The sequence below is a fragment of the Branchiostoma floridae genome, chromosome 13 (genome assembly GCF_000003815.2).
Source record: "Branchiostoma floridae strain S238N-H82 chromosome 13, Bfl_VNyyK, whole genome shotgun sequence".
Classification (NCBI taxonomy): Eukaryota; Metazoa; Chordata; class Leptocardii; order Amphioxiformes; family Branchiostomatidae; genus Branchiostoma; species Branchiostoma floridae.
The window spans coordinates 18,030,203-18,049,437 of NC_049991.1; the positions used below are offsets into that span (position 1 = coordinate 18,030,203).

At 40.8% G+C, this 19,235-nt stretch overlaps 2 protein-coding genes across 4 annotated transcripts in view; both read right to left on the reverse strand.

The window, feature by feature from the left end:
• Positions 1-742: 742 nt before the first annotated feature.
• On the reverse strand, positions 743-15,134 carry LOC118429491. 2 transcript variants are annotated; one of them, XM_035839990.1, is made up of 3 exons: positions 14,903-15,134; positions 2,810-2,896; positions 743-1,089 (listed from the first exon to the last, which is right to left on the reverse strand). In XM_035839990.1, the coding sequence occupies exons 2-3, from the start codon at positions 2,823-2,825 to the stop codon at positions 779-781; spliced, it is 327 nt and encodes a 108-aa protein (XP_035695883.1). In that variant the 5' UTR covers positions 2,826-2,896; positions 14,903-15,134; the 3' UTR covers positions 743-778. The 2 variants fall into 2 exon arrangements, with proteins under 2 accessions (XP_035695883.1, XP_035695882.1); XM_035839989.1 differs by lacking the exon at positions 14,903-15,134 and having other exon boundaries at positions 2,810-3,059.
• A 3,151-nt stretch (positions 15,135-18,285) lies between these two features.
• The window catches only part of LOC118429523, a 3,107-nt gene continuing 2,157 nt past the window's right edge, over positions 18,286-19,235 (reverse strand). For both annotated transcript variants that reach the window (XR_004832737.1, XM_035840023.1), the window contains exon 2: positions 18,286-18,666. Coding sequence is in view for 1 of the 2 variants with exons in the window: in XM_035840023.1 (XP_035695916.1) it covers positions 18,591-18,666 (76 nt within the window). In the remaining variant the exon portion in view is untranslated. The remainder of the gene's footprint in view (positions 18,667-19,235) is intronic.

The window sequence follows — 19,235 nt, forward strand, 5'->3', positions numbered from 1 at the left end:
TAAGAAAGTCAAATAAGAATCCCTCTCACGAACAGTCTTTGATTAAAAACTCCTATTTATATCAAACATATCGTGGGTACTGCTAGCTACTTCTGAAGAATAATGTAGCTAACCTATGGTAAATGTACATCATAGTTAAAGCCGTGAATGCGTAGTCTGCTTCCGTGTGTGCGTTTTCACGCTTTTGGCCTCTTACTCGATGGAGAAGGAAGAAAATGCACGACTTAAGCTCTGTTCTAAAGCCTAACTTAGATTATTTGAACCAATCAGATACTTTGCCGTTGACCAGATATCTGTTTTATTCTGTTCGTCTGGCTGCCTGTCTGATTTTTTTTCGTGAAAACATTTGCCTACCGCTTATGACAGAATTTGACAATAAGAAAATTTCACTTTTTGATGTTGGCCCAGTCTATCGTATCTGTTTGTTTCATCGTCTGTCTCTCTATATTTTTTTTCTGTCTGCAATGGTTATCTTTTCTTGAAAATATTCGCCTACCGCATCTAAAGCTTCTGAAGTTCTGACAATAAAAGAAATTACACTGTCTGAGGTTGGCCCAGTCTTTCCTATCTGTTTGTTTCACTGTCTGTCATGCTTTTCTTCTCTGTCATGTTTTTTCTTTTCTTGTAAATATTCGCCTACCGCATATAACACTTCTATAGGAAAATTACACTGTTTACTGTTGGCCCAGTCTTATCCTTGTTTCGCCGTCTGTTTCTCTGTGATGTTTTTCCTCTCATGTTCTTTTCGTCTGTCATGTTGTTTTTTCTCTTGACAACGTTAGCCTACCGCGGACGCCAGGACAGTTTCTATTCCCCGCTCGACGCCCTCGAGGTACTCTAGCATGGGCCTGTTGGTCTTGTGCTGGTAGTAGCGCGTGCGGAAGTGCTTGTCGTTGATGGTCCTCCGCACGTCGTCCCGCACGCAGTCGGGCAGGTAGTACAGCACACGGCCCATGTCGGTCCCTAGCAGGATGCCCGCCTCCGTGTAGGTCCCGTCCTGAACCTCCTTGTACGTCTTCTCCATCTTCTCCGTCAGCAGGCTGTACATGAACTCGTACATCGCCACGTAGTCCTTGTGGGCCATCGCACCTGTTTGGGAGGGAGGGGGATAAGTCAGAGGGTGAACGAAAGAGCGAGTAGTACAAGGAAAAAGTAAGTCGAATTGTTTTCTGTCAATTACTGTACATGAACCAGAATATCACAACGTAGTCTTCCATTTGCTCTAATTATTGATAAGCATTTCGTTCTTAAGCAACGGATTTCTAAATAATCTTTTGATGAAAGTTGGAAAGAACGCCCACTGTATGACGTCATGTATTGACGTGTACCTTCCTCCTTCTTTGTGTAATTTTCTTTTCCCATACTTTCGGCGTAATGTTGTTTTTTCCACACATTCCCTTCTTCCTTACATTAAGTTACAATCCATCTTGAATCGCCCCTTGGGCTTTGCCAGCCTTCGTGCATCCCAAGTAAACACGGCTGTGCCGTTTCCGGCGCCTTTCACTTAAGTTCTGTGTTCTTTATGGCTCACACAAACACCGCGTAGCTGCCCGGGTAACCTTTACTCTCCTCACATCGTTTCTCACAGGCTGCGGGGCTCGCGTGTCTAAACAGTGCGCCCTGCCATCGTACATCAACCGTGCGAATTTCTGAAGACATTCGTAATACCCCAGTTCCACTAGACGGCGATCGCGCTGCGTTCTCACTGCGACATATATAGGATATGTGTAACCTTCACTTTCATATTGGGTGTATCACACAAAACGTAAAGGTGTGACTGAGAAGACAAAAAAAAACACGAAGTGTGAAAAGATTCGTTTTTTTTCTATACAATTCGTTGAGCGATCTGTCAATTTATAGGTCGCAGAGAGAGCGCAGTGAGAGCGCCGTCGTAGTTGGAAGGGGGTATTAAGCTAGAGAAATATATCCAACCCCGACGTGGAAAACAAATTACTTTCGGAAGCTAGAGAATTACATTCGTAAGCTATAGAAATATATCCATCCCTGACTTTGAAAACAAATTGCATTCGTAAGCTAGAGAATTACATCTAGTAAGCAAGAAAAATATTTCCATCCCTGACTTGGAATACAAATTAAGTTCGGAAGCTAGAGAATTACATTAGTAAGCAAGAGAAATATAGTCATCCTTCACTTGGAAAACAACAACGCGAAAGAACGAAAATGGTGGAGTTATTCCCAAAAGTTGTGATTAAAAACATCTGGTGTAAGAGAATTTCTCTTCAATATGTATCATAAAGCAGTGAAGAACTAAATTTTCGAAAAGTTATGATTGTTGACGAAAGATAATATAACATACATCCTACACTAGGTTCAAACTTCACATCATGATACATAGCATGTCACTTCTGAACAAACAACATGTGGCATGCCTTTCTACATCAACTATGCATTTTCCAGTCATACATAAGGAGAACTAAGCTACAGTGAATTAAAAAAAAAAAAAATTTTAAGATTTTTTTTTCACATTATACCAAATCACATGTGCACAATGATATAATTTAGCATGATACTTCGCATCAGGCTCATTAATATAAAGCAACATCATGTTTCTATTGAATTCATATATGCAATTTTTTTTCAACAATTACAAAACACACATATGAAAAACGCACTTATATGCATTATATATCAACATAGCACCACATATATTGCTGATTCCATCCACTCTTTTACTTAAGACAATCATATTTCAAAAGCAGTTGACGGAATTATATTGTAACAACAAAATAAAAAGAGAAAGAGAAAAATAAAAATAAAAATAAAAGTTGTGTGTGTGTGGCATGCTTACCCAGCGCATAATCCATTGTAACTGGTTGGTTGGTTCACACACACTGCAGACAAAGTAATGGTCAGACGTGCACAGCAACTCCACAGCCTAGTGCAAAGCAAGACGGTTAGCCGAGGGGCCGGCACAACACAACATGCACAGCTACGTACGGGAGTAGCAACTGCACAAGAAATATATATACGGGGAGGAAATATCTAGTGGGGGAAATAACGTCAAAAGTTATTTTCAACGGTTATCTTGAATAAACCTAGGCGTGTGCCCAAACCACCAGACGACCGCAGAAGTATTCCTTATAAGGCATGTGGTGCAAAAACAAGCCTGAAGACACCCCCATACATAACTTCACCCTGACTCTTGTGTGTTGCTTGTAAGTGGAATGTTCCATTATATCAAGGGGGAGGAGCAGTAGCATAAGATTTTAATACTGTTACAATAAGTCGCCAAGAATGTACTACATGTATATTAAAACTGTCATTTTGGGAAGATTAGATTACTAGTACAATGTGAAATGCCAAAGTTTTTTGAATCTTTGTAGTGCTTGTTTAAAGAAAATATTGGTGTTTATTTTCGTCGGTGGTATTGGACACCCCTCTAGCGGAATGTATTGGGCTGCACTTGTGAACCTAGCACATTCCAGAGCGCGGTGTCGGACGTTTTCCGCTGTGTGGGTCAGAGCGTACGTCAGCGGCAACCAGAAAATATATCATGATCAACAGCGCGATGCTTAAGGGGATAGCCTTAACACCGGGTTTCTCGGTGGGCGGCATGGGTACCATCCTTTTTCTATCGGGGCTCCTTACAACCCTAGAAAATTGTTTTTAGGATAGTGAGTATAAGGAGCCCCGGTAGAATTAGGATGGTACCCAGAACTGCAACTTAAAGTAACGTTACAAAATAATGACTTTTTTGCATATGTAATCTAATTATTTCTAATTAATCCAATTAATTCCTTATTATTCCTTATTTTAGGCACCAACTGACACATAGTAAAACGAAAAGGAGAATATGTACGTACAAAATTCAAGAAAATATAACAAGATAGCAATTTATATACACAGACACCTCCATAGTTTTTTAAGAAGATGTTGCCATAGAGCGAAACATACTTTTTAATCTTTCTGATTTTTTTTATCAATTTAATGTTTGTACTGATGATAAGCAATTGATTTTTCCTAATCTTCAAGCAGTCAATAATTGGTACCATTGTGTACCTAAAACAACAGCAAGAACAACAACATATTCATCAAAATAGCATGAAACACACAGAGAAGTCTGCCGTCGAGGTTATGACAGTAACGTGGGCGCAAGATGTGGCGTGTTTGTCGTCTGCGGTTCGATCGGACGTGACGTGCGCTATGCCGTGGGAACCTTGGGAAGCGTGCCGAGGGGCAAGTACGAGTCAGGGAGAAACCATTGTCAAAACACAAGTCGTTTCCTCTGATTGTTTTTGTCAGGATACGTCCCATTACGTCAGTATGAAAACATACGTCGGATAAAACGTCAGAGAATGACTAGGTTTGTGTCGTAATATAGTTCCTGTGGCTGTGAACCTTCAAGTAAAAAATGTGGCATATAATCTTTTGTTTGCAATGATAGCGGTTCTCAAGACATTTTGTGATCATAGACTACTTTCTGTTCTCGGATTTTAGGTTTCAGTTTTGTTGTTACTTATGTGTGTCTTTAGTTTGCATGTTTGTCATGATTTTCGCATTGTAACATTATGTTTTTTATCATCAATAAAAGAATGATAAAAAAACTGTGGGCCAATAGTCAGGGAGAAAACCTTTGCCAACATAAGTCATTTCCTTTGATTAAGAAGATTATCCATGTCAGGATACATCACGTTGCGTCAGTATGAAAGCATACGTCGGATACAACGTCAACGAAGGACTAGGTTTGTGTCCTAATATAGTGCCCGTGTCTGTGAACCTTCAAGACTCAGGGACAAAACCTTTGCCAACACAAACCTTTTCCTCTGATTAAAAACAAAATGATAGCTACCTGACAAGTACCAGCCAAGGACAAACTTTTACCAACACATGTGCAGGTCTTTTCCTCTCATTAACAAGACAATTCATGTCTAGGATACGTCATATTACGTCAGTATCAAATATTCCGTGCGTGCATACACACAATGGATGATAGGATTTCTGTCGAATACTGTGAAAACCGCGGGAAAGGCTCAGGGACAAAACTTTAGCCAATATATATGTCTTTTTCCATTAAATGCCAAATATAAGTCTTTTTCCACTAATTGATCATTGCAGCGTGAATGCATTGCGCTGTACTTTACAGTTCTTGTACGTATATGTAAGCGTGCCGCAATACGTAAGTATGAGTCGGCGAACCTGAAAGTGATAGCCGCGGGATAAGTCAGGGCCAAAACCTGTGCCAGCAGACGTATTTTCCTCTGATTAAGAAGACGACTCTTGTCAGCACAGAGTGCGCGGTTGTTTGTGAACTTCGATATAATAGCTAGGGGCTGAAACCGAGCCGGGGAAAACTGTGCCTGATATCTGATGAGTCCAAGGACACAAATACCGGAGTGATGACGTCAAAACGATAACATATGTTTTCCTTATTTTTTTCTTAATCTTCCGGAATTGAATTTGAACTTCAATTAATTGATAAATTTAGATGGTCAATAGATCAACACATCAATATATCAATAAGTTTATTGCAAAATCTTGGCCGAAGGCTAATTGCAAGTAATAGACGAAAAGACAAACAGACAGTGAAAGCCATATAACTACTCTAGTTTAGATGCTGAGTCATGTTTCTAAATCCTAGCTTGTCAACATAAACTTTTTTCTGAAATAGTGAAAGATCAAAGATCGCACATTTTCTGAGATGTTCAAAGGAAAGTGGTTCTCTTTTTGTAAAAAAAAAACGTAGGATGAATAGACAAGTCATGATTACATTCTCTGGAAGATTCTGTAGCACGGAAAGCGAACATTTCAATTTCAAGAAACGTAATCTGGGTTTCTGTGAAAAATAAACACAACTTGAGAATGTCAACACGTCAGCCAACTATAGGTATGACACATTAGCGGCGGGCCAGGAAGTAGGTAGGGGTTTAAATGTGGTAAATGACGTTATCACGAAGTCTATATTGGGTTATCTTGAAATATATATCGCTTACGTATAGAAAACAGCAAGGAATGTTTAGATGGAAAATACAGAATTTATCTACTGTCTATGAAGCAATTCTTGGACCGTCACTTGTCTATGGGCTTCAGGGAGATGTTTTATAAGAGGCACAGAAGAAGAATGGCAAAAGTATTAGCCTGGTTTTCGTGTGCCTAGTAAAGAAATACAACTCTTTGAAGTTACTTTCTTTGCTCAAGGAAATACGCTGCCTCGATCTATTTTTTGTACCCGTGACGTGAGAGGATGTGCGTCACTGTGACGTCACTTGACATCCTTCATCCACAATGATAAGTAACTGGAGAGTCATTCCGGAACCATATCCAGTATATATGCTCCTTGGTGCACTTATTCGTCAAGACATGTTCCCATTAGGACTAACGAATAAAAGCATGGTGTCACTTGATGTCCTGTGCATCATAATATGCTTCTTTGGGTTGGTCACACGAGCGAAATACTGCTAAATGTTGGTTTGGAAATATCATATCTACAGTTCACACGTATATTATACAATAAAAATACATTCACGTCTTACATGCTCGGATAGATATTCTTCTTAATATTTTATCATCATTATTAACTTGATATTTTATATCGATATGCGTGCAAGCAGGGTTTACGATGACTGCCGTCGAGATGTAGATCATTATATACATGAAGATTTAGCGAGCTAGACCAAAGTAGCTAAAAGTGATAGATTCAAACACTCATAGTTTAAACGATTTTGTTCCAAAACTCTTTTTACCCATCACTTCAAAATCTAATTCAGAGTAATTATTGAACGTCTCATGGGGTATTGCAGGGCTTACACTAAGTTACAGTAACGAAAGTAATTACTAGAAATAATCCCAATGGATTATTTGACATCTTTGTCGATTTCTTTCCTTTTTTCTAACACACCTCGTGTGTACCCTGACTAAAATGGCGCTCCTAGCGGCAGGCCTTACAGTTGCCACGACCAGGGGGGAGGGGGTCATTAACCCCAGCCAGCGAGAGATTGTGCAAACACAGGCTAATCTTCTGTGTGCCTTGTCAAAAGGGTACATGAAAAGGTACAAGATGCAATGGTGAAAGCTGCAGCTGCTTGTATGAGTATCACTACCATATCTAGGGAAATTAAAACTGACAATGTCGAATACTAATACAATAACAAACATTTATGGCTGTACAGTCCAAAATATACAACAAGGTCCTTGTATATTGTATTGTACAATTGAAGGAAAATGTAAGGACGCAAACTAGTTGTGGACCGCTATATGTATTAGCTGCAGTTCAGGCATCAAAGACATACACTATTTTCAAAATTGCCGACAAGGTCTGATTACTACGGTTATCATAAACGTTATGAAGAAAAATCGTCCTCGTGATTATTATCATTATTTTTTCTCATGTTCTCTTTTGTGACATGCCGCTTTGTGATCCGTTCCTCTAAACGTCACGAAGGTCGCATGTTTACAAGAAAAAGAAAAAAAAAACTTCTAATGATCTTGGCACGATGCTGCATATGTAAAACTACGTTGGTGCATGATGACCAAACTCTGATTTCGATGAGACAGAAGGAAATCATTTCTTCTTCATTAAAATGTTCCTGACCGCATTACGCTGCAAGGGCTCCGAGTATTGTACGTCAATAAGACGATCAGGTTTGGACTACTCGTGTTAGGAAGGACCCCTTGTCTTTTCGATACGTGTCATGGCATCGACGTGTAGCTCTACTCAAACACTGGACATTGGCATATCGTCACAGTTTTCACCTGGGTGAAGTGAGGTAATCCGTGTTAAGTGCCTTTCCTACAGGACAATCTTCAAAGGGTTGAAGAATAACCTCTTCGCAAACACTCTTAGTCTTACTATTACGTGACGCAATAAAGCTGGATTTTAGGATAGTGATGTCGCTAATAATGTAACTGCAGCGGATATATACCTACATACCTGGCCATACCTACCTAGTCCCTTGACCTCCAGGTCGTTGGGGGGACACGGTAGTCATGAAGATGAGAGTATGTAGAATGACAGGTTATTCTCTACAGGCTCTGTTCTTCTAAAACCTCTGATCTAGATTTCCCTTTTTCACGATGGTCCAAAAGGGCATGAAAAATCCCCACTTGTGGGACATGAATATTGATGATAATTAGATGCCAGTAACTGTTGTCTCCATTGGAAACTGTCTGTGATTGGTTGAAAATTTAAAAGGCGGGCCGTAGTAATGTTTATGTTACGATATCTCCCCTGTGTCAACGTCGCTATTCATATGCGTTACCTGCCGCTGGTTCAATTGTTATTACATTAGCACGTTTTAACAATACCAATTCGTTGCCTGACACAAAACCAACAAGATTTTCAGTATAGTTTTGTCCATCTTATGATAGAAATACCCAAAGCAAGGAGCCTTGCCCAAAGCTATTCCATCATCAAAAAAATATCAGCTCGCCGCTGGTGAAGTTAGACGATTTATGCTGTGTTTCGACGGCAAAAGATACAATATGGCGCTAGTAGTAGTAAACTATTCCGAACTGAACGTATTTGTAATATAAACAGCTTTACCAAGCCACTTTTCAGCGACAAATTATTGACAGGATACGGTTTGAAAGTTCCTTCCGATAAAATAGAACAAGATAGCGCAACAGTTGGAACGAATTAGTTGCACCGAACGCCAGTGTGCTCAAATAGAAGACACCATTTATTGAACTGTCCATGGCCAGTCCCAGTTTGTACGTTTTTCTCTCCAATCATAGCCCAGGTTGTAGACCAACCTTAAAGTTTATTTGTAATCCTGAACTGGCATTTTAGACCTTTTCAAAATGGTGCTTTGTAAACTGTTACGAATGATAAAAGCTCCTTGGAATTACCGACGCCGTCAGTTTTTGACAACAATCATCCCGCTTGGGTAACATCATTTGTAGCAGCATGGGTGAGTTGTACATTAAAAAAACACAGGCACCATTTATTTTGAGACCAATTATCTAATCGAGTCACATATTCTTTGAAATGTGTCCTGGTCATTTTGAAAAAAAAAAAGTCCTGCAATTAATTAACTTATGTTCTGTTTAGTTTAATGAAGAAAACAATCCGAAACCACACGCAACATTTCCCACCACAATACAGTAGACTATCCCATTGACCTGAGATGAACCGGCGGGCGCCATGTTTGATTTCCCAAGTCACGGAAACTCGACCCAAAAACAGAATAAAGAAGGAAAAATACACAAAACACACACAACTTAGGGGGATGAAAACTTAAGTCTGATTCACGTCAACGATGTCCAGAATATAGTTGCGTTTAATACACAATCAAATCAAATAACGGAACGATAGTGAAAAAAACGTGGTTCGTCCAAAACTAGCTTGAAACAAGCAGCTTTGATCAAAACTCCTTGCTTGTAACTTACAGGGCAAAATAAATAATACTGGTTTATTGCATAATACAAGTCAAGAAATGGCAGCCGCGGCTGAATTGATTCCGGACTTTACAACCATTTTAAAAGTATAACATTTCAAGGGCACAAAAGGCCTGATACACACACCAAACTATTTCAGAGACTTTGATTTACAGTTGAAAACCCCGCTCCCAGCACAGGCACAAAGAGATGATTTGCATGAAAGTGCCCGCGAAGACAAAGGGGCGCTAATAAGGCTCTGTCATCTATGCCAACACCGCCTCATTATAGCTTCAAAACATCTCTTTTTCGGCGTGGAAACTCTGAATAAAGTGCACATTTCATATTTTGACCGATATCTTCCGATCCTACCGGTAAAATGAAACAAAAACTACTCCACTTGAAAGAGCAAAAGCCGCCCGCCGTCTTGATTTTCGTATTTATTTTTCTATCGGTGCGTTCAGGAATTATGGGAGAAAAAAGTATCGGTAGATAGGAACATAATTTTAAATGTATCAGACATAAAAAAACTACACAGTAGAAATTGATTTTAGAAAGTTTGAGCTTAGATAAGGGTATAAATGTTTGATTCCAACGTAAATGAGAAAAAAAAGTTGGTGGGGTTCAGAGTTCAGCGACCGAAAGTGACTTTTGCCACGTCCCGTGAAAGCCAGGATTTGAGCACTGTATTGCACTGACACTTTTTGAGTTTTACGTCGTTTCAATGCTGACATTTTCATTTTTCATGTATGTACTTTTGTTAATTTATATCATAAACTAATCGATCGTAATCTTGGGAAATACTTCTGCTGCTTTCTGTATATATGCCTTGCGGCACTTCAGATCCGCCTGTGGGTGTGGCCTATTAGCATAGCAACGAGAAGAATAGCCTAGCAACGGACCAGCGTGTTTCTGCGTCGTTTAGACAACACAATCAAATTCATAAGAATATGCTACTATTTTTTGTTTGATTAGTAATATGAGCACATTTAATATTTCTGTAATATTGTATTACAGAAATCTTACTTCAAATTATTTGTAATCCGTTTGTTTTCAGCTTCCCAGCCTTGTTAACGGCTCTTTCCTTCAGTTCTTTTGAAAAAAAAAGAATATTTCAACTCTCAGTGCATATTAACACAAAGCTTTGTACCTAATCCCAACCCCGAGGGACCTGCCTTGATAGGCTCCATTTCCACCAGACCACGAACGCTAGGGGGCGAAAATTGTCTTTTGTAATTGGAATATTTGTATGATACAAACGTCTGATACAAAAACAGCAAACTGCCAAAAGTTCTTCTTTCAAAGATTCGTTTATAACCAAAATCCTGTCGGGTCAGTGGTCAAAGCGTTAACGAGGCCTCTAGTGGAAAAGTCACAAATAGCACGAGGACATGAAAGTCCTTCCGGATCACATGCGCCCCCTCTCCATCCCTTTTGAACTATCTGAATACAACAGAATGCTGTTTAGAGCACAGCGCCCTAGCGAAGGCTTGTACCCTTTCAGGAAGTCCCTGAGGATGTTTTAACTGGTGCGACCTTCCCCAGCTTATTGTTAACATATTCAATTGATGTACACATGAAGCATCTATCCGACAGGAAAAAGGAAACAACTGACGCATTCAGGCATCTTTCAGAAAGAAAAGAAAGGGTAGCGAACTCTTTTCCTTTTCCTGTACGATACACAAACATACAACCCCTGACAATAGTACTCCGTCCCTTGGATAGGACGTTAAATGGAGGTCCCGTGTCTGGGGATAGCCATACGTATACCCCAGGCACGTTAAAGAACCCGCCACATGTGCGATGGTGCGGTGCGAGTGGTTCAAAACCTACAGTACCTTGACCGCACCTGGGGCAATTACTGTCGTATTATGGTCACCTGAGTGGCGCCGAATGGCAGCTCGCTCCAGACCCTTGCGATTTAGCCCCGCCAATTGTAAGCTCCTCGCAATTCAGCCCCTGGCTGCAAAGAGTGAGTAGTCGGCCCACCCAATAACCAATAACTCCGTTTTCACAAGAGACTGTGACAAAGAGCGACCAGCGATTTGTTGACGAACCGTGCTCAACGAGTTTCGTTGAAATACAATTTTATCTTACGTTTAGCATGTTTTTTTTGCGTTCCAATCAAAATGACATTCGGTTGAAATAAAATGTACAATTTAATTATTAAGAAAATCGGTTTACAATAGCGTAGGAGTGGGACCGTTTTTTTCTTCCAATATGCCCACTTATTGTAATGGAACAAGCAGACAACAAGGGGATGTTCGTGTATTTTCATACCTTTCGTTCACTGTTTAATACACTGTACAGCGCTAGATGTTCTTCCAACACAAAGCTAGGGTACACACGAATTAATTTTTTAAGACCACTGTCGCCTTTTTCAGGATCAATACTACTGATGACCAATCACCACCATACCTCCGTGCTGGAAGAAGTTTAGCATTGTACTATCATGGTAACTACCAACACAGATAAGGTTCCATAACAAATAAATCCAGTTGTTGTTGTGATTCTTATTAAGGCAATAATTTGTCTATTATTCGATATCATTTTAATCTTATCAAAATGGGATTAATAAGGTCCATGTTCCACTGGATGCAGACCATTTAAACCACCGTTAAGCGGCCCAAATTGTATTTGTATGACCTTGAACTTTCATCGATGTTCATGATCTAAAGGACAAGAAAACACACAAAAGATGCACTTTCCATCAATGGTATTGGTTGCTAATCTCAAAGCAGATCCTACGGTGCCATAAGATAGTATCAAAGCTGGCCAGGGAGTATAGCCGGCTTAAAGGGAGTCAAACGGGCACCGGAGAAGTTTGATACTATACATTACGCACCGTGGATCTGGTTCGAGATTAATTGGTTGCAGCTAGGTAAGGGATTGTTTATGGCAGCATAATAGACGATCAATGCTCGCCGCCTCGGTGGAAAGGGGTACAAGTGAATCACCAGTAGCCCCGTGCAATATGGCGCTGGAATGTCAACACGCTCCTCAAACAACGTATCTAAATTTAAAGTCTCCTCGCGGCCACGTGAAATGTTTGTCCGCACCAAACCCGCCGCACGGACACCCTTGTTTTTCCTTACATGTTGAACATGACGAAGTTAAAGGTGCATATTTCTGGTACATGGTACATGTACATCGAACATGCCCCCCTCCCACGACTAATTTTCCACGGTTCATCTCTTACCATGTCATGAAACACACCCTTAAGCTTAAAGCTTGGTTACGAAATGAGGTTTGATGTTAAAAAGTTTCCGTCGATGTAATGTACGTATGAAATTCCTGGGAATATATTTGGATGTCGATTTTGGTCTCGTCAGGTTTATAGGAACAGTGAAATAAGAGGAGGTCAATGGCCTCCTCTCCATGCCACCGCCCCCCTCCCCCTTCTCCTGATTCTGTCTAATTTTGTACTAATCTGTAGCGTGCGCGGATTACTGGAGCTGCAAAAATAAACAAAGCTGTTTCACAAATTATCTTGTACTTTTTCGGCTCTCGCACAAACGTTCCAAATCAAAGCGGTACAACGAAGGCGTTCGCACATGTGACTGCCTTGTCAGGTTCTGGCTAGAGCCGGTTTAAGGCAGCCATAACAACGCTTACAACTCCGAAAACATCGCAAGTCGAGGCGTTATTGAAATGCTGCCCGGCCGTGTGCCAACCTAAACTTCAACTTCCTACCAAGGAACCCTTTCATTCGACCGAACTGGGGGAGTATGGCAACACGTTTAAGTTACAAAACATCCGCCATGACTTTACTGGTTGTTTTCGTAGTTCTATAGCTTGCCGTTAGTGTGTTAGAGTCATTCAATTAGCTATATCCTAAATTCGCGTCTTGCGTTTAGATGAATACTTGACGAGCCCAAAATCTGAAATATTGCATTCATTACTAACGTAATAGAACATTGTAACATGTTGCAATGGCGGCCATCTTGGGTTCTTGTAGTGTCACTTTTCAAGGTCACCATCACGTAGATCAATTGTGCATGGGGAGGGTGGGAATTCAACTTTCCCGTTCAATACATAGGTACATTATTGTCAACGGGAGTTTCCATTTGTCACTGGGTGATCCATTTAAACTGTCATTTTTCGTTTAAAAACACAAACAAAATAAACTGGTTACGAACTACATGTGTGTTTCTAAATATGAAACAGAGGATAGTTAACAAAATCTGACTAATTGACTCATCCACTGCACGTTTCACATACACGTTCATACGGTATTTAAGCCTTCTGATTTGCTCCTAAGTGATGACGTAGGAATTTTGCAGAAGCCCTGGCCCCTAAAGCAACGCAATGTCAGAGGTCGTCGCGGCGGCTATTTTGGTCTGTCCTCTATCCACACGGGTTATTAATGGCACCGAAAGATCAAGGGACGGACCGTCCTATAGCGGGATAGGGTACATGGCAGGGATGTCTCCAAGTTGAAATTTATTTTCCGTCCCACTTATTGTTTGAAAGCCCATGGTATTGATTTTCATGGTTGAAAATGTAATTTTAAGCTTATGAAAGTACATTTACAACAGTTTCATGTCATTTTGGGGACGGGTGGAGTAGAATTATTTTCCGTCCTTCGACCAAATTTCCATCATAGGACGAAGGGACGGGTCCTGGAAACAGCCCTAGTACATGGGCTTACTAGCCACATACATGTACGTGTGGGTTTTCGCCAAATTTTACACGTAAACTATGTTGCTGTTCATAAATATTATTTTAGGAACGCAGGCGCGAAGAGTATATTGACAAAGCTAGAAGAATATCATATTAGCAACTGTTACGGTCTTGACATGTACAGGTCGTTCTGGAGTTCTTTCTGTCAGTTTTAGTCTATTATCTTTTAAATTAAGATGAAATAAACCATTCTAAAGATGCGTTTTACCTCAAGTTTATGCTCAAGTTTTCTTATCTAAATTACAAGCTTACTACTATAATTCACTTAGGTTTACCGAGGGTCGGGATTTCATTGGCACTGCTGGTATAAGGCCTAGGGTTCAACGTTTTCGCAGGAAAACAATTTTAAATAAACAGGGGTCATTGGATATGCCTTACAATATCAATGTTTAACCATGACAGATGTTTTCTTGCGGACCTAGGACATCGGCTAAGGAGAATATCATTCTAGCCAAGATAATGACGTATCACAGGTGTATTTTAGCGTCTTTCCAAACGGATGACCTGGTCCGGTACAGTACGGTACTACCAACACATCATCTGTCTCCAATGGTTCAGGTTACGCGGTGGATATTCTCGGAATGAAAATCTTTCCTATAGGAAACGATAACAAGTGCATCTGGACAAACCATCTCAAAACATGCTCAAGCTGTCCGCTTTGACAGAAAACTCCGGCTATTTCTAACAGCTCGCTTTTAAAACGTTGCCTGTTTATACGTACGAGGGGGAGAGAATTGCGATGCGAAGTTTAGAATGGCAGCTGCACGCACACATGTTACACAGTTTTATATAGGCTGAGCTTTGGCATCCCGAGCTTGCCCTTTTCAAAATGTACACCGAGTTTTAGAAGCATTGGCGGCTTCCTGCTCGCACGTCGCCACCTTACCTTGCGTCAGAGCGTCTTCTGAAGGGTAAATCCTTGGGGAACCGCTTCTTTGTGTCCCTCTGACGTGCAAAAACCTTCTGAGAAAACCACGGAAGGGTCGTCCTTTGGGAGTCGGCAGTGACGGAGTCCACTTTCCAGCACGCGGACTTATTTGGAAAGGGTGCAACAGCCGGGCGAGCACTATCAGCGCGGAAAGCGCGGCAGAAATGTCCCGTGCGCCCGCCCGCCTGAAACCGGTTTCGGGTGACAGTGTGTGTGTTTCTGGAAGGTCGCCCGTAATCTCCAAGCAGATCCGACAATGGCACAAGACAGTACCAAACTGGCCAAGGAATGTAGTCAGCCAAAATGTGACCATTTGCCTGCAAGTAGATACTACGGTGGCATAAGGTGGTATCAAAAGCTGGCAGAGCAGTGTAGCTGGCTTAGTAGTGTTTTTTTTAGACGAATACGCTATAATATTGTAGTAAAGAATTGCTTGCAGAAGTTTATGTTGTTAAGTTTTTAATAGTGTGCCCAGATTTTACTACAGCTGCTTGTCCTATGTAATGATAGCCATCAGCCATCAGCTGCAATACCTTATGTGTTGCAATAAAAGTTGTAAAACTAAACTTGTGTTTTGGCAAATGGACAACTTTTGGCTGACTACACTCCTTGGCCAGTTTTGTACCGTCTTGTGCTATTGCAGGATCTGCTTGGAGATTGGGTTACCCGCGCAGGTTCCACCAACCAAGCCTCTACCAGGCTCCGTGGATCGGTAGAATCATTATCCTCACCACGAGGTGAGGAAACGTACTCTTCTGGCCGGCTAACTCCCCTAGCGCACTATAGATTCTATTTGTCCAATTTCTACAATTAGACCACCGATCCACGAAGCCTGGTAGAGTCTACCACCAACCCTCCCGCCCGCCTGCCCTAGACTGAGGATAATGATTCTACCGATCCACGGAGCCTGGTAGAGGCTACGCCTGCCCATCTATCTGCCCCACACAACGTCTATTTACCCACCCCGCTAGCTAGAACCCCACGAATGTTCGCGATGTTCACAGTGTGTACATGTAACACCTAGGCGCGACGCGCGGTGTCCATGCTGTTCTTGTGCACTGCCGGTAAATACGATTTATCTGGGGCAGGGAATCTTTGGCAACTTTTGTATCCTGGTGCTTTCCGTCTTGTGGAGACATATAAAAGTAACAAACTCTTTTTAGTATCATTTATCAGAGTTTCAGCATCCTATTAAGGCCTATAGCTACGCCACAAATCCAAACCACGGCCCGGTCGGACAGCTTTCGTAAACGAAATGTATGAAATTAAAGACACCAGACTACACAAGACGTAAAGTCTTGGGCATTATGTTTGTATGTTTTACGTATACATTTCTATTTCTTCGTTTCCACAACCAGTCCGACCGGGCCCCGGTTTGGAAACGTGACGTTAGCTTTATAGAAAAAAAAAACGATTATTTTGGAATTTTCACTGTGTACTAGTCATTACAATTATCATTATTTTGACTGGCATCCTTATTCCCGTCACATTAAAAGGGATAAATTGAAAGATCTTGATACAGGTATTTAATATTTTCGTAATGACTGATTCTGCATTAGTACCATCTTTTCCACAGTTACTTGCACATATCATTCAGACACTGAAATGAAAAGCTAAAAAACGAACAAGAAACAGTCATGACTCCAAGTACAAGAGTTACCAACCATTGATGTGTTCAAAAATTCGTATTTCCCCAGAACTATCGTAGTCGTGGAGTGGAATTAATTTGTTATCACCAAGCACAGTAGGGGCATCTTCTCTGGATAGTTTAAAGAACGCTTGCAGATAGATGTGCAAAAGTTATGTGTGGCGGGTCCTTCGGTGTAATATAATGAATGATCTTTATTTGCATGTTCCTGCCCATGTGGGCTAAATGCAGCAAATCCCATGATGGGATACTAATTATAAAGACTAAGTACTATAACATGTAGTATTACAATTGAATAAACAATACATCTGCAACTAAGCTATCACTATATCTAACGTTTACATGACTCTTCCCTTTTCTTAAAACATGTGTATACGAACTCACATATAACCAACTGCTGCCGCGCCGCGTGCCTGCGAAGCTGGTGTGTTACGCCGAAGGGCGGTTATACCGGCTATATAGATACAGATACAGATACAGAAAACCACAGAACAATGTACGATTTGATGAATTTATTCCGACTGATAGATTCTTTACCAAAAGCTCACCAAAACGATTCAAGCAACAAAAGTATCTTCCGTGTCTTTATCAGAGCAACGATATTGGCTGTAAACAAAATTCCTGGTCCAATATAAACGTGTAACTGTTTGGTCCAATATAAGCGTATAACTGTTCTGTACTGTAACATCTATACCAGCACTGTTAATCATACATTTCCACTCAGAAAATAGTTCTAAATATTATCATCAAAAATTGCAATATGATTTGTTTGGCTTTAATGAGTATAATATGTGGGCGTGTAATTTTTCTATGAAGAAGGCTGGAGTTTCAGTAGCTATAGGAAAAGTTTAAGGTGATATACCGTACCCTGATTCCCGTCTTTTTTTTTACGTATTCCTTGTTGATTGAACATTTTCATTTGCCACCAAACCCTCCTATATTGTCACACATGTGGATAAGTAATGCGGATTGTCATACTGAATTGTGGTATATCGTCAACTCTCATAGTTATACCGGGACTTATGAATAAAAGAATAACAGTGTTATGCAGATAACCATGATCACTGCTAATACTCGTATCTGAAGTACATTTCCCTTGGAGGCACAGATGATGCGTTAGGATGTTTCATTGTATGTATCTTTTTTCTTTCTTTTTAAAACCCTTAAACTGACAAGCCCGGATGTATCCAGCACACATATAAACACCCGCATGCGGATATATCCGGGATAGCATATTGCCCCGAAATAGCAGCTTTGTGTGTATGTAGCGCACCAACCCCAGAAGCTAGGGACTTCGGCCTTGTTCTGGGGTTTCTTGTTGGAGGTCAGTGGCCAACTCTGACAACGCCAATGATAGCATTTTAGAGGGCTGAAACTCTGGCAGTTTAAGGGTTAAATGTAGCCATCTGAAAGGGTAACTCAATTGAGCTGTGGTTCGTGGACGGTGTCGCTGCGTCGGAGTGATTTGACAGAGCGCCTAATAATAACGATTTATACGCTTTGATGCCTTTTTAGTAATACTTGTTCTTTTTGCATAATATTTCTATTACAGCCGCTTAATTGCACACCCAATTTGCCAACGAATCCCGTGCAATTATCCGGCGTGTGCGATGATGCGAAGTTACCCAGTTGGACAGTTGGACCGCACCACCACGGGATTTTGGGATTCCGTGTAATTGACCGAAGTGTGCGTTTATCCGACGTTCAATTAATTGGCTTCCACTGCATTCCATTATTTTCGTTATTCAACACAAATCAAATTTAGAACATAGCGACACCGCCAACAAACCGAAGTCCAGTGATATGATTTCTTTATGGTACTCGGCGGTATCATGAGAGTTGACATTATACACATTTCCTCAAAACCGATGTTTGTAATTAGTGATGCATATCTTAAACAGTCCTAAGAGCTTTCTATATACGGTGTTCAGTCAAATTAAAATTCGCACAAAGTTCGGCGATTGGTCAGGGCCAGGTCACGTGCCGGTGACGTCACAGTTAGGCGGTGGAGCGGCCCCCTCGTGCCTTTGCCTGCTTCTGGTTCCAGATAGGGTGGGGGAACAGCAGGTGGTATCTGTGTGCGGAAACATGGAGGGAGAGAGAGAACATCAGTAAATAAATTCATCAGGTTGCTAAATGCTCGTCAAGCATTCCCATCCAACGTTTCGATGTCTGTCAGGCACCACCAGAGGGAAGAAGATCCGGACATTCTAACCCTGATTTAATTTAATAATGGTTTATTTGGTCCATTAAAAGTGTACAGTATAGCAGGACTCAAAAATGGGCCCTGAATTAATATTGCTCTTGTACCCACATGATACTTAACGAGGACACTTAAAATCGTTTACAGTTATCAAACGTATTAAAATATATACATATTGGATTGACCGGTAAAATCGACAGATAAGGTAAAAACATCACAGTTCATGATGATGGTGTCTGACAAAAATCGAATGTTGGATGTGAGTAGTTTCCTAGTTGCGTCTAAAATAACTTTACTATCTGTTTGAGAACATTGTTAGTCTATGGAAAGCGACATCATACCAAAAATCATACGATTTGTGTGCGTTTGTTTACACGTGTGGCACACATGCCGTTAAAAGATAGATCTACATAAATCTGGGCATCTAAAAAATTGCTTCC